A 14,332-nucleotide genomic window follows, 5' to 3' on the forward strand; every position below is an offset into this window, starting at 1 on the left:
TTGCCATCATGGCCATCCAAGCTGCTTCCGCCGCCGAGGCGCGCACACAGCTTGCCTACCAGAACAGATGGAAGTCTCTGGCAAACAACCCCAAGATTCTCGTCATTGCTCTCTTTGCATCATTTGGAGGTTTCGAGTATGGGTACCAGCAGGGTATGTCTTTCGTCTCCCTAGCTCGGTGGTAGCTGTTCCGTCACTAACCTCCCCGTCTTCCTAGGTGTTCTTGGACAATCCCTCGTCATGACGCGCTTCAAGGATAACTTCCCTTCCGTCGTCGGCTCTTCCAGCGCGACGGGTTGGTTGACATCTATCCTTCAGCTCGGCGGTATCCTGGGTTCCGTCAGCGCCGGTGTCTTTGGCGAGGTCTTCTCACGCAAGTACACCATGTTCTCCGCCTGTCTCTGGGTCGTGCTCGGCAGTTACCTCTATACCGGCGCAAGCTACCACAAGCCCGAGCTTCTCTACGCCGGCCGATTCTTCACCGGTCTCGGTGTCGGAACCTTTAGCGGTGTCGGGTAAGTCTATCGTCTGTCTGGAAACTTGCACCGAGGACACGATGCTAAACATCTCCTCAGTCCCCTGTACAACGCCGAGCTCGCCGCCCCCGAAATGAGAGGTTTCATCGTCTCCTTCTACCAGTTCGCCACCATCCTCGGAATCATGCTTTCCTTCTGGATCGGATATGGCAGCAACTACATCGGCGGCATCGGCGAAGGCCAATCCGATCTCGCCTGGAGACTCCCTTCCTACATCCAGGGTGTCCCCGCCGCCCTCCTTGCCCTCGGCATCTGGTGGCTTCCCTTCTCCCCCCGCTGGCTCGTAAAGCAGGGCCGCGATGAAGAGGCCGTCAAGACCATCGCGTACCTCCGCAAGCTTCCCGAGGACAACGAGCTCGTCCAGGTTGAGTTCAAGGAGATCAAGGCCGAGGCTCTCTTTGAGCAGCGTTCCTTCCAGAAGGCGTTCCCCCAGTTGGCCGAGAAGGAGAAGACGAGCGTATGGATGCGCGAGGTTGCGCAGTACTGGCGTATTCTCCGCTCTTGGGACCACTTCAAGCGTGTTTCATACGCTTGGTTGGTTATGTTCTGGCAACAGTGAGTATACCATGAACATATTTCTTTGATTACCGCAACGGAACTAACGGTGCTGCTCTTTAGGTGGTCTGGTATCGATGCAATCATCTACTACGCCAGCAACGTCTTCCAGAGTCTCGGTCTCACCGGCGGCACCACTGCTCTGTTGGCCACTGGTGTCACTGGTGTCGTCTTTTTCTTCAGCACCCTTCCCGCCATGGCAATTATCGACAAGGTTGGCAGAAAGCCCATCCTGATTGCCGGTTCCATCGTCATGTTGATCTCCATGATCATTCCCGGCATCATCGTCGCCAAGTTCAGCCACGACTGGCCGGGCCACCCCGTTGAGGGGTGGGTCGCCGTCGCCTTCATTTGGATTTACAGTACGTCAACACTTTTTTCCAGTCTCCGGTCGACATAACTCAGTTTGCTAATTTACATCTCAGTCGCCGGTTTCGGAGCTTCGTGGGGCCCCGTCTCATGGACCCTTGTTTCCGAGATCTTCCCACTGTCCATCCGCGCCAAGGGTGCATCCATCGGCGCGTCAAGCAACTGGGTACGCACTCCAAGATCCCCCCCTCTTTTTTTCACATCTAGACATGAGACTAACACCAAGATTCTAGCTCAACAACTTCGCCGTCGCCTTCTACGTCCCCTCCATGCTCGAGAGCTGGAAATGGGGAACCTACATCTTCTTCGCCGTCTTCCTCGGCGCCAGCATCATCTGGGTGCACTTCTGCCTCCCCGAGACCAAGGGTGCCACCCTCGAGGAGATGGACCGTGTCTTTGGAAGCAACGCAGGTGCTGAGGACAGCATTCTTCTTGAGCAGGCTAGAAGGGATGTCGGCTTGACTGAGGACTTGGAGGAGAGCGCCATCCACGCTGAGAAGAAGGGACTTCACGAGTCTCATCACGAGTCGGCTTAGAGGGCCTACCTATTGTCTTGAACCGTACTCATCGGAAGAGCTTGATACCCACACTCCTGCAAGACTACATGCGACGTAGTCACGATATTAGTAATGAAAAGAAAGTTCTGATGTAGTTTAGAAATGCACATCTTCCACAACTTGGAAGGAGATCTTCTTGTCACACATCTTTGTTGGGATCTCTGCCGTGCCGTGATTATGTTGCCTCCTCTTGTCAGTGTCCAGGAGTGGAATCGGCCACTCATGGCAATGCACATTAGAAACCATTCACCCACCACCTCAACTTCAATAACAGCGCAGGCGAGAAAGAATGATTTCCGAACGGGTTGGTGATCATTTACTTCGCACTCATTATATCTCGCTCATTTGCGTTCTACTAGACAGTCTATCCTTCATTCCGTCATCACACATCCACACCAATCTACAACTTTGGCGGGATGCGAATACCCAGATCCTTCGCAATAATATCCGCCGCCTTCTCACCAACCACAAACGCTGTATTATTCGTATTGGCACCTACGTTCTCAGGCACAATACTTAAATCAACAACCTTGAGGCCCTCAACACCATACACGCTCAACGAAGAATCAACCACACCGCCGTCATCCCGCGGTGCCATCTTGGTCGTTCCAAGCGAATGCCACGTTGTGTTGATGTTCTCCCTCAAGAACTGCTCAATCGCTTTGTCATCCTCCTTTGAGTACTCAATCGGCTGCACATTCTTGTACGCATCCGCTGAGACGGATTCAATAAGCGCGGCCTTGGAACCCGCGGCAAAGGCAGGGTGTCCGCCGGCGACTTCGCCGCGGTAGAGGGCTGTGCGGCGAGCGACCTCGCGCGAGTGCTTGTAGGCCCAGATCTGCTTTTTGAGGTCCAGGTCGTCGGGGTCGCTGAAGAAGCCGGTTTCAAAGTCGAGGGGGTCCGTCAGGGCAGGGCCGGTGATGTGGATGCTGCCGCGAGAGTAGGGGTATGCCGTGTAGTTTGCGACTGTTGTATATTGGCCTTGCGGGATGGCGGCGTGGTCACCCAGGAACCTGCAGATGTCAGTCTCGTTGTATTCGGGATGTTGAAATGTGTAGCAAGGAGTGCATACCCGTGAAGGAAACCAGTAAGCATGACTGGTCTGTTGGGGTCGTTCTTGAAATCCTTCTCCCAAGCCTTTTCGAACTCGGGACCAAGCTTCTTCACCTCTTCCTCTGAGGGCCGGATCTTGCTGACGACATCGACGCCGTTCCAGCCAAGCATCTTGTCCTTCTTGGCAATTGCATCCTCGTGACTTATGCGTCCGCTAAAAATGTTATCCAGCGTCTCCTCCGGCTTCAACGCCGTCTTATACGGCATCAGAACCAGGTTGTGATCCTGGTAATTGCTTCCGACGCCGGGCAGGTCCGCCACAACGGGTACGCCAACCTTGTCCAAGATCTTCTTGCTGCCGAGGCCAGAGCGCTCCAGGACTCCCGGGGTTCCGCAGGCACCGCATGACACGACAACCATCTTCTTTGCCTTGACAGTCCGGACCGGCTGTTGTGTGGTGTTCAAGACGGCCTGGTAGTCTGAGTTGGGAGTGTACTCGACTGCGACGGCACGCTTGTGGTCGTCAAAGAGAACACGGATAACCTTTGACTCCACCAACACGTGAAGATTTGGGTGGTTTCCATCCTCGAGAAGGGGGTGTAGGAAGGTGTGTGCTGCATCCTGTCGTCGGCCGTCGGGAGAGACGTATCTCATCCACCTTTCATAGCCGTTGTTTGCCTCTAGGTTCTGCAAGTCCCGGATCTCGGGGTAGCCAGTCTGCTTCGCGGCGGCCAGGATGTCATCTTCCGCACTCTCGACACGGAAACCTCCAGAGGACACATGAACCGGACCAGAAGAGCCGTGGTGGGCCGGGTCTCCGTTGCCGTGGTACGTCTCGAAGCGCTTCAGGTACGGCCACAGGTCTGCCGAAGACCATCCGGGCGTTGCCCACGAGTCAAAGTCAGACTTCTGAGCGCGGGTGTAACTGGGAATAGCATGACTCGTTAGCTTGGATCTCGGAGGGGAAGTCGATCGTCGTGAGAGAGTCAGAAGAGCTCATGTGCCCCGAGCTAGAATGGAGCTACCCCAACTCCCCCCCCCCCCCCTTCCCGGTGCTAACTACCGCCCCCGCATCCGGGGCACGGGATGAAACGGTCCAAGCAGAATGGATCCTGCGGGAGCGGGTATGGGGGGATGAAGGGGGCGAAGCTGGGGAAGTCTCATCGGATGCCGGGTTGAGGCTACGAACTTGAGGGGGGGACGGAGACTCGAAAGGGTTCGAGTGAAGCAGAGAGGAGCGGAGGGACAGGAATTCGGTAACGTACAGCATAAAGTTAATCGAGGAACCGCCACCAAGGATTCCTCCAGCCGGGACAATGGGACCGCGGCCTGCCAGCTTGTCGGATACGTTGCCCTGGTAGAAGATTGCGGTCTTGCTTGTCGGCGCAAGGTGGTCGAGGAAGAAGGCCGGGTGTACAACGCTGGGGACATCGCGGTTGTTGGTGCCGCCTTCAATGACGAGAATAGACAATTGGGGGTCGGCGGCCGCGAGACGACCGGCGAGAACGCAAGCTGCTGTTCCACCTAGAATCCAGAGAGTCAATAAGATGTCCATGTTGATCGTAGAGTAGAAAGCGTGATGAGTACCTCCAGCAATGATCACGTCCACCTCTGTGATATCATCGGCCAATTTGCTGTAGAGACCCATGGCTATGGTATCGCGCAAAGTTAATGCGAACTCAATTGAACGACGAGAGATTTCCAGAAACACGCGCGCGTGGGGGTGGTTGGGTGTTGAACAGAGAGTCGGGATGAAGCAACCAGCACAAACGAGCGGCTCGCGGACCGCGATGGTTACTCTTCTTTATATGTTCTTCTCCGCACGCCACGTCGCAGCGTTTAGAGATAAATCCACAGGGCTGTTGCGCACGCTCGGGCGGAATGCAAGCAGGGTGTATTCCGCCGAGATTCCGCGTTGCACTGATCTATTGACGAGAGAAATACTCCATACAGAGGCCTAGACGGGGGCCATTGAAGGCTTGGAGCTGCATTTCGAGAAGCTCGAGGGGCCACATGGCCGCACAGATGGCGGCGAACACGTCGCAGGTTGCGGACAAGCGGAGAGGCTACTGAAGGTCCGATGTGACCAAAACCCTTGAGAGGAGCTAGTTGTCGGGTGCGGGGATGGTTACGATAGACACATCCAGATGCAGATGCAGTGATTGTGCAGACACAACAGGCGAAAGAGACACAAAAGAGTACCGATGTTGATGTTATGTTGCACTAGGCAGGACAACTATGGGGCAAAGTTGATACGGGGAAGCATGTCTGAGGTGTGGGCGCTTAACCGAATCAGCCAATCGAGGTTATTTGATTTACCAACTTGGCTAGATATAAATCCAGGGTTCCCCAACACTAGGAGAAACTAAGTGGGCTGCTCCAGTTCGCTCCATGTTTTCCGGATGGCGCAGCTGGCAGCTTTGAGTTCAGGGCTCTCCGACTGGTCTCTTTTGGCGCCTTTTGGCAAGGCAAGTTCGGACTCGGGCGCGAATTGTCAAGCTGTACAACGAGCCTAGAAGTATTCATACGCCATATGGGAGTCTTCTGACTCGTCGGGGAGTTAACCGTTGAGGAGAGATGCATCCAGTGTGTGTCAGGACGGGGCTGTTGGTAGACGATCATGGGGGGAAAAGAGGGGACCAAAGATGCGGGGAAAGGATCACTAAGAATAGTCTAGGGAGATGAATGCAAAGCGCATAATGTCGAGTTCCTTTGCTGGGTATGTATTCGTAGAGAAGGATAGGCACCGAATACTCCTCCCAGTGCCGTTGAAGAATCGCACATGATCGCAAGCTGTCAATGACAACGTCGTGCTCGAGGGCCGAGCAGGGATGTTGCTGACTGAATGCGTGCCACGGCCCAATGTCTGAATGGGGAATATCCGGACGATGCTTCCAGAGCTTCGTTCTTCAATCTCATCATCCCAGTACCATCACAACTGTTGGCTCTCAACCATTGACCACAAGGTATAAAACGGGACTTTGGTGTTCCTATGCGACCATGTGCTTACTCACTGCGACCTGAGCAGGGCGAAGCGGTCGTTAGCTCTGGCTACAAGGATGCGCTGGCCCGCATGGGCGATGGAACGTGAACTCGAGCTAGAGTCACCGCAACTTCAACCGCACATCCAAGAGTCTTTAAGGCGTAAGTAGACATCGCTGATACAGAAACCCAAGTTCCGATGAATGTGGAATTGCCATGGAGCAGTCTGACTACAGTCGCAAGAAATCATTCCAATAATCCCAATCCAAGTTTGCCGAATCGGTAAGCCCCAGCGGGTCCAGAGTCTGGAAATCCGCTGTTGGCACCTGTGGAACTGGCGCAGCTTTCTGTTGCCTCTGTTCTCGAAGCAACTGGATATACCGAGGCGGATCATCGGCTTCATGACTCCCCTGGACGTTGACCAGCTCCCTCCTCCTAGCCTCCCAAGCTTCCATTGTCAAATCCCCCAGCGCGACAAAGAAGGAGCTTTGCGTATTCTCAATCAGTTCCGGATGATCCCCATAGAGGTTTTCCACAAGCTTCCAAGCCAAGGTGACACGCTCACCAGAAACCCTCTTGCGGAGATCGCTAATGACGTAGATGTAGACATCCACGGTGAACTTTGTCGTCATATGAGCAATGAAGTGCGAGGAGAACTGGCTGCTCATGGCAATTTCCATCATTTCTAACCAAGTCACACTACAGTGAAAGACCAAGTCACCCTCCTCGCGCGTCATGAACACCTCTCCGTTGCTGTTGGCTCTGCCTCGTGGGCTGTGCACCTTGCACCGGAAGCGCGCAAGCGTGAGCCTGGTCATTGTGTATACCAGAGCGTGGAGCGGAATACTCCTATCCAGATGACGAATGAACTTTTCGTGGTAAATGGCCTCAATATGGTTGATCGCGTCATCTTCCAGCTTTGATGGCGGCTTATCCTTTCCAGGCCCGTGAATGATCACATCAAAGACCTTGACAGCTGTCGTAGAAGACCTGATGATGTTAAAGGTCTCATACTTCATCAATACGCAAAGCATTTCTGTTGCACCAGGGTGCTCTGGCGGTAGTTCCGTCATTTCTGGATGCAAGTCCGCGTCATTGACGTTGAGCGGGAGGCGAACATCGCCAAACTCGCTTTCGGATGGCGGAAGTCGCATGCCCGCAACTTTCACGATCCTTACTCTAGAGTCTAGTCCATTCAACTGCCACCATAGACGTATACGCATCTCGGACTCGAATACCGATACTTTTGGATCTGGCTTTGGCCGGTTTAGACCCATCTTCTGGCTGATCCTGATAGCGGCGCCCGTCAGAGTGGATGTCAGCTCCGAGTCTGGGTCAGAGAAGAGAAAGAGAACAAAGGCTTGCAAGACCTCAAAGTCTCTCGTTGTGAGGAAGTCGGCCGCTATGAGAGCACGGAGAGCGGCGGTCCGATAGCGTAGTATCAGCGTGCTCCTAGCCTCGCCAAAGGTAGCCTGGCAGCCATCAATGGATGTCGAGGTGACAGCCAGAGTGTAAATGGCAAACAGCATGGCTGTGAGTGGTTTCGATGCGCCAGCCGGATTCCAACTTGCGTCTAGAACCTGCTGCTGCAGAGTTGGCACATGGATGATCTTCATCAGTGGGTTGACGGCTTCGACGAAAATTTGCCAAAATCGGTAAATATGCCTTGGGTCTGGATGGAGCTGAGAAAACTCGGGCTGAACGGTCGTCGTCAACTCAAAAAGTGATGGCGTTGGGATGTGAAGAGGGTCTTCTTTGCGCGTCAGACACTGGACGGGCGGGTAAATGAGCTGGCCATGAGTCAGATTCAAGTGTTCTCATCTACAGCACAGCGACTCTTACCTCTGTTGGAAGATTTGACCAAAGACAACTAAGGATACTTCATCAGCACACGACGCCGTGTTGTACTCCGGGTCAACACTGACCGTTCTGTCGCCAATGGGATGTCTTTCAACGTCTGAGTTGCAGAGCCCTGGTGTTCAAGGGGAGAAGTCGCGGAGGACATTGTCCCAGATTTGTCCTGCTTAATTTGTCCTTGAGGCCCAGATGTAATCCAGCCATGAGAATGCGAGGCAAAGTCGACATTGTGCTTCCGCATAAGATTTTCGTAAGCAGCCAATCGCGCAAGAAGCTCCTCATCAGCCGCCCTCTTTCGCGGTCGTGGTGGAGCTGGGCCTTCGTAGAGACATTGTGCCTGCGCTTTTGTGCAATTTGAACATGGTTCAGCTTTGTCGCATTTGATCTTTCTCTTTGCGCAAAGCGAGCATGCATGCTTATGCAGCCCTTGGAGAGCTGTTGGTTGCGGGGTCGTCATGGGCAGAACTTTGAAGAATGGGAGACGAGTAACTGGACTTGAGGCAGTTACCCATGCATATAGAGGATATCTGATTTTCTCAAGATATTTGGACTCTCCCCGGCGGACTTTTGGAAAATGTCCGGTTGGGCGAGGACGTTGCATGTGGTGAGAGATGCGCGTCGGGATGGCGCGAAGGAAGATGTCGGGGCCCTCGGTTCTCAAAAGAGTTTAGTGCATCTTCTCGGCTTCCGTCTGATGAATTGCTCTTTTCTTACCATGTGATGCCAAACGAGTCTAACCTCTTTCAGATCTTTCGGGCCCGAGATGTCTGGGAGGATCGACAGTCTAAACCCAAGATGCGTCAACAATAGCCCTGCTATGGGTTGTTTTTGCCGTTTCCCGACGACGGACTTTTCAGAAGTCAGTTTCTTGAAACAAATCAGTTGCGTTGCACATGTATAAAGGAAAAGGCATCCCGAGGTGGTCTTGGCTTCATGTCTCTATATATCGACAGCCTCAGCCCTACTTAAAATATCAACTACTCGATCCGACCATAATCTAGTACTTCAATCTGATTACTCTACTTCCAGTCTCGAGTCTACCATCACTCCCAGCCAAGTCTATTAGTTCACATCAACGTCGACGGATCTTTCAATATGTCGACTCAACCGAGCACACAGCCCGAACCTACAACAAATCTGGACGACGAGTCCAAGACTCCGACCGTGGTCGAGCCATCTCTGAACGGCGATGATAGCAAACCCGAGAAAAACATTTCAGAAAAGCTCGAGGATGGAGGGAAACCCACAGACGATACAGAGTATCCGACTGGACTCAAGTTCGCATGCATCATGTCATCTGCTTTCATGTGCATGTTCTTGACTTCCCTAGTAAGTTGGCCGTCTTAAACTCCATCACACATAACAAGAGACGAGAACCTGATAGATTCCCAGGACCGCATGATTATCACAACGGCCATCCCTCAAATCACCGACGAGTTCCATTCCGTTACCGATATAGGCTGGTACGGATCAGCTTACCTCCTTACCCAGTGTGCTTCTCAACTCCTGTTCGGCAAACTCTACACCTTCTTCAGCATCAAGGGCACGTTCCTTACTTCGATCTTCCTCTTCGAAGTCGGTTCTGCACTCTGTGGCGCGGCCCCAAATTCAGTCTCTTTCATCATTGGAAGGGCCATTGCTGGACTTGGCGCGGCTGGTATCCTCAGTGGCGTGGTAAGTCTCGGATCTGATATTGTGCAGTCAAATCAGTCTCTAATCATCAGCTCTGCAGGTCGTCATCATCGTGCACGCTGTCCCACTTCATAAGCGTCCCACATATCAAGGCTTCTTCGGGGCCATCTTCGGTGTCTCTTCTGTTGTCGGGCCTCTACTCGGAGGCGTCTTCACCTCAAAGGTTACCTGGAGATGGTGCTTCTACATCAATCTCCCCTTGGGCGGCTTGGCAGGCATCATCATTTTCTTGATCCTCGCCATCCCTGACAGAGACACAACAAAGCTTGATCTGAAGTCCAAGCTGGCGCAGCTCGACTTCTTCGGAACCGCTTTGCTTATCCCTGGATCAGTCTCCCTGATTTTGGCAATGGAATGGGGTGGCTCCACGTATTCTGTAAGTTTGTACCACCAGAAAACGATTTACTTCGGTTCTGATCGGTGCTCTTAGTGGAACAACTGGAGAATCATTCTCCTGTTAGTGCTTGCAGTCGTACTCCTAGCAGGGTTCGCCTTGGTCCAGATTTTCATGCCCGATACGGCCACGCTCCCCAGCAGAATCTTCAAGCAGCGCAGCATCCTCGCTGGTGTCTACGCTACCATCTGCAACGGATCGCAACTGATGATATTCTGTAAGTTACACGAATAGCATCATGCCCGCATGTTACCCAAACTAACAGAACTCAGCCTACTATCTCCCAATCTGGTTCCAGGCTATCACAGGTGTCTCCGCGGTTGAGTCCGGAATCCGTCTCCTGCCTCTCATGCTCTCAATGGTAGTAGCTACGTTGCTAACGGGCGCCCTTGTTCGTCGCATCGGCTACTACACACCTTTCATGATTGGCGGAGTCTGTCTGATGGCTGTTGGCGCTGGACTGATCTATACTTTCGAAGTCGACACTGATAGCGGCAAATGGATCGGGTATCAAATCATCTACGGCTTTGGCTTGGGCTTGTCAACGCAAGCACCCAACCTCGCAGCTCAGACAGTCTTACCAAAGAAGGATGTGCCGGTGGGAATCTCCCTCATGTTCTTCGGCCAGCTCATTGGAGGAGCCATTTTCCTCGCAGTCGCACAGAACATTCTCAATACCCAACTGCTCGAGCGACTCTCTTCGGTTCCGGGGCTCGACGCCCAGAAGATTCTGGATAACGGTGTTACCTCTCTGACCAATCTTCCCGCCTCCATCAAGACGACAGTTCTGATTGCATATAACCAGGCCATTAGACATGTATTTCTAGTTGGCCTGGTCCTCGTGTGTCTCGCCATCTTTGGTGCTTTGGCTTTGGAGTGGAGGAGTGTCAGGCAACCCCAGAATAACAAGAGTGGCAGCAAGGCATAGGGGTAGTATCAAAACTTTCTGAGTAAACTTGTATATCAAAAAGTAGAACGTAATACGCAGCTCATCAGCACACGGTTCATTTCATTTCGCACGTAAACGTAGTTCCAATGGCACCAAAACCCAGTCTCATCGAAGATTCAAAGAATCTTCGGAAGTATTCTTCCGCAGGTCACTTGCAATGAGGCGCTTCCGAGCTGCCGGGAAACCCAAATCTGACAAGTCGCAATAGGCCGTTTTAGCCGCAATTCCTGGACGCGTGGTCAACATGGGAAGATTATTAGGTACATGTGAGAGACGGGGTACTGAGCATCATGACGGCCGCAAGTAGCTTTCGCTAACAAATTCCCAGAGGCTTCAAAAATATCATGACTCTTTATGAATAACAAGTAGAATGATGCAATCACTCACCGCGTGACAGTGAATGGGAATGATTGGGCAAATTCCGGTCTAGCCTTCCCGATTCGGGACTCCCGACCGACATCCGAGGTGACGCTCCGGAGTCCAGGCGAACCAAGTGGGGCACCCGACCCGGCCTCGCTTGCCGGAATCATGGAGTTATGGAGGTTGGGTACGAACTCTCGGTCAATGGTGGATCATTGGCAATGACGTGCTTTTCTGATGAAGGATATAAGCTTTTAATGAAGATGAAGACGCACCTGGCGACTATGGTTGCTTGCCTTCTTCGCTCAATCGTTCCCACAAGCGCCAAATCTTGTCATCGAGATGGTCAAATTGGTTACTTCAACTTTTGCCCTGGCACTATCCCAGCTTGTTCATCTTGGCTTGACTGCAGCTACATTAAATGGCTCGGTATATCTCGATTCGACACGCTCTCCCACAGAGCGAGCCAACGACCTCTTACGTCTTATGACATGGGAGGAAAAGGTTGGCCAGCTCGGAGGTTAGTCGGTAATTTCGCAAAAGAAGGGATGTCTTAGTGACTTGGACATGCAGGGATCAGACGACTTGCCGAGACAGTGAACGGCAAGGTATCGTACAACGAAACGCTTTTCGAAGAGATTCGAAAGACTCAGAATGGGCAAATCGGTAACCAAGATTTAGTATCTCTACACCATGGCGTCAAAATTAAATTTATCTCAGGCTTTGGGGCGCCTCAGAACTATGCGCATGATCTGTTGCCCATCGCCAATAAAGTCAGGGCCGAACAGATCAACAACACGAGGTTGGGCATCCCCTATATCACAATCGCGGACTCTGTCAGTGGTCTCATGATTTCCGGTGGCACATTGTTCCCGGGTGCCCTTTCCATGGGGTCGACGTGGAACATTCCTCTTTACGAGCAAGCCGTAGCCGTCATTCGTGACGAGAATGTGGCAGTGGGCACTCGCTGGGTTCTCTCGCCCGAGGTTGACCTTGCTAAAGATCCCAGAAATGGGAGAAACGGCGAGATGTAAGTGCTTCAGATCTGCGATATGTGTCCTTATTAACACTCTATTCAGGTTCGGAGAGGACAGCTATCTCGTCGGGGAGTTTGCCACGCATTACATCAACACGATGCAGGAGAAAGATGAGTCGGGTTTCGTCAAGGTAGCGACGACAATCAAGCACTGGGTTTACGGATCCAGCAACGGAGGTGTCAACACAGCAAGCATTCAAAGTGGCCTAAACTATATCCTCAACGACTTCGCAGCCCCCTACGTCAGGGCTTTCAGAGAGGCAAAGCCTCTGTCGCTAATGATTTCATACGCCAGCGTCGATCAGGTCCCCATGTCCATGAACAAGTATCTGAACAGAAAGGTGCTCCGAGAGATGCTCGGATATAAAGGTCTCATCATGTCTGACGCCGGTTCAATCCGGAACATGTACACTCAGTCCAAGGTCGCCAAGTCATTCGCGGACGCTGGATTGAAGGCCTTACGGGGCGGATTGGAGCACGAGCTATCACCGAGACCACCTTCCGTATTTCCCACGCTCGTCGACTATTCCAACGAGACCGAGGTTGTAGAGCTTGTCGACAGCTCAGTTCGAGCAATTCTCGAGATTAAATTCGCCACCGGAACCTTTGACCTACCTCTTCCCTCGACTGAGAACTTGAACGAGACTCTGCGAAATGAGAAGCATCTTGAGATCAACCGCAAAATTTCGCGCGAGGCAATTGTGCTTCTTCAAAATGATGGCACGCTGCCTTTGCAGCGCAGCAAGGTGTCCCAGGTTGCCCTCCTGGGCCCGTATGCCGACATTCTCAACACCGGTCAATATGCCGCAAACAATGCATCCGACTCATCCTACGGCGACACTTTGCGTCGGAGTCTAGAGCGAGAGATTGGGGCAGAAAACGTCGACTTCGTTGCTGGCGTCGATGTTCTGCGCACGAACAATAGCTCGGGTATTCAAGATGCCGTCGACGCAGCCAAACGAGCTGGCCTTGCAGTCGTAGTTCTTGGATCCGGCTGGGGGTCTTTCGACAACTCGTACGAGTCCCTTCACCGAACCGACGGCGAGGGCTTCAGTCATCCGCACTTGGGCTTTCCGGGGTTACAACAGCAACTTCTCGATGCTGTCATCAATGCCGGCGTACCGACTGTGCTGGTGCTCAGTGGAGGGCAGACTTTCTTATTGGACGAGTCGGCCAAAAAGGCTGCAGCTATCGTTCATACTTGGCTTGCCGGAGAATTCACCGCTGACGCCTTGGTCGAAATTCTATTTGGAAGTGTCAATCCGAGTGGCAAGCTTACAATCACGTTTCCGGAAGCCGACGGCGCATTTCCCGTAGCCTACGAGTACTTCCCATCGGACGACCAGGGAGGATTCGGTACAGCGACTCAGTATGACTGGCACTTGCCGGAGCTGACACGTTATGCTCCCCTGAGATTTGGTTTTGGCTTGAGCTACACTACATTCAACATTTCTTCCGTCTTTCTTCAATGCCACTCAGCCAGTAGCAGCGGTACTGTTAGTCAATGTGACAAGAACAGCCAAGTCACTGTCTCTGCCACAGTCACAAACACGGGGTCGATGGATGGTCAGGAGGTGGTACAGCTTTACTATCGTCCAGAGTACAGTCAGATCGAGTATCCGGTCATGAAACTCATTCGTTTTGAAAAGATTGAAGTTGTAGCAGGCAGTTCCAAACAAGTCAGCTTAACTGTGCCTTACACAGAGTTGGGTTACTTCGTTGACGGAGAGTGGCAAGTCGAAACAGGGCTGTACAACTTTTGGATTGGGAACAGTTCGAAGACCCAAGACCTGCAGAGCATTAACGCAACTTTGGTATAAGAGAATCATCAATCGCCACGTTAGCCTACTGGGAGTATATTGAAGACAAAGCAGAAATAATCGTCATGATCTGTTCGATAATAAGATCGCCAGTTGGACTGCTACACTTACGCTTTCGGTAATACATGTAGGATTTGGAGTTCAGAACAACTGCCAGAAGTGTCTGTTTGAC

At 52.4% G+C, this 14,332-nt stretch overlaps 5 protein-coding genes across 5 annotated transcripts; 3 read left to right on the top strand and 2 right to left on the bottom strand.

Annotated features, from left to right (window-relative positions):
* Nucleotides 1–8: 8 nt before the first annotated feature.
* Nucleotides 9–1,996, top strand: BDP55DRAFT_553520 (quinate permease; the record flags this gene model as incomplete). The annotated part of the gene is made up of 6 exons (XM_060569299.1): nt 9–153; nt 218–515; nt 576–1,091; nt 1,155–1,453; nt 1,517–1,626; nt 1,694–1,996. 6 exons carry the CDS (start codon nt 9–11, stop codon nt 1,994–1,996), a joined length of 1,671 nt encoding a protein of 556 aa, XP_060429011.1.
* A 421-nt stretch (nt 1,997–2,417) lies between these two features.
* On the bottom strand, nt 2,418–4,718 carry BDP55DRAFT_553521 (GMC oxidoreductase; the record flags this gene model as incomplete). The annotated part of the gene is made up of 4 exons (XM_060569300.1): nt 2,418–3,030; nt 3,090–3,995; nt 4,336–4,594; nt 4,658–4,718. The coding sequence occupies 4 exons, from the start codon at nt 4,716–4,718 to the stop codon at nt 2,418–2,420; spliced, it is 1,839 nt and encodes a 612-aa protein (XP_060429012.1).
* A 1,564-nt stretch (nt 4,719–6,282) lies between these two features.
* On the bottom strand, nt 6,283–8,366 carry BDP55DRAFT_553252 (fungal-specific transcription factor; the record flags this gene model as incomplete). The annotated part of the gene is made up of 3 exons (XM_060569272.1): nt 6,283–7,842; nt 7,895–7,922; nt 7,978–8,366. 3 exons carry the CDS (start codon nt 8,364–8,366, stop codon nt 6,283–6,285), a joined length of 1,977 nt encoding a protein of 658 aa, XP_060429013.1.
* A 932-nt stretch (nt 8,367–9,298) lies between these two features.
* On the top strand, nt 9,299–10,994 carry BDP55DRAFT_583561 (major facilitator superfamily). Its single transcript, XM_060570850.1, has 4 exons — nt 9,299–9,583; nt 9,642–9,977; nt 10,032–10,212; nt 10,268–10,994. The coding sequence occupies exons 1-4, from the start codon at nt 9,308–9,310 to the stop codon at nt 10,921–10,923; spliced, it is 1,449 nt and encodes a 482-aa protein (XP_060429014.1). The 5' UTR covers nt 9,299–9,307; the 3' UTR covers nt 10,924–10,994.
* A 652-nt stretch (nt 10,995–11,646) lies between these two features.
* Nucleotides 11,647–14,160, top strand: BDP55DRAFT_745375 (beta-glucosidase; the record flags this gene model as incomplete). Its single annotated transcript, XM_060580536.1, has 4 exons — nt 11,647–11,824; nt 11,878–11,970; nt 12,025–12,334; nt 12,384–14,160. 4 exons carry the CDS (start codon nt 11,647–11,649, stop codon nt 14,158–14,160), a joined length of 2,358 nt encoding a protein of 785 aa, XP_060429015.1.
* Nucleotides 14,161–14,332: the final 172 nt, after the last annotated feature.

Source organism: Colletotrichum godetiae, assembly GCF_030913485.1.
Source record: "Colletotrichum godetiae strain CBS 193.32 chromosome Unknown BDP55scaffold_23, whole genome shotgun sequence".
Taxonomy (NCBI): Eukaryota; Fungi; Ascomycota; class Sordariomycetes; order Glomerellales; family Glomerellaceae; genus Colletotrichum; species Colletotrichum godetiae.

Bases quoted from the DNA above. Each gene is read 5' to 3' on its own strand.
- BDP55DRAFT_583561 (XM_060570850.1), top strand. From the start codon at position 9,308: ATGATTATCACAACGGCCATCCCTCAAATCACCGACGAGTTCCATTCC. The intron at 9,978-10,031 runs GTAAGTTTGTAC...CGGTGCTCTTAG, and splicing joins GGGGTGGCTCCACGTATTCT to TGGAACAACTGGAGAATCAT. The intron at 10,213-10,267 runs GTAAGTTACACG...AACAGAACTCAG, and splicing joins ATCGCAACTGATGATATTCT to CCTACTATCTCCCAATCTGG.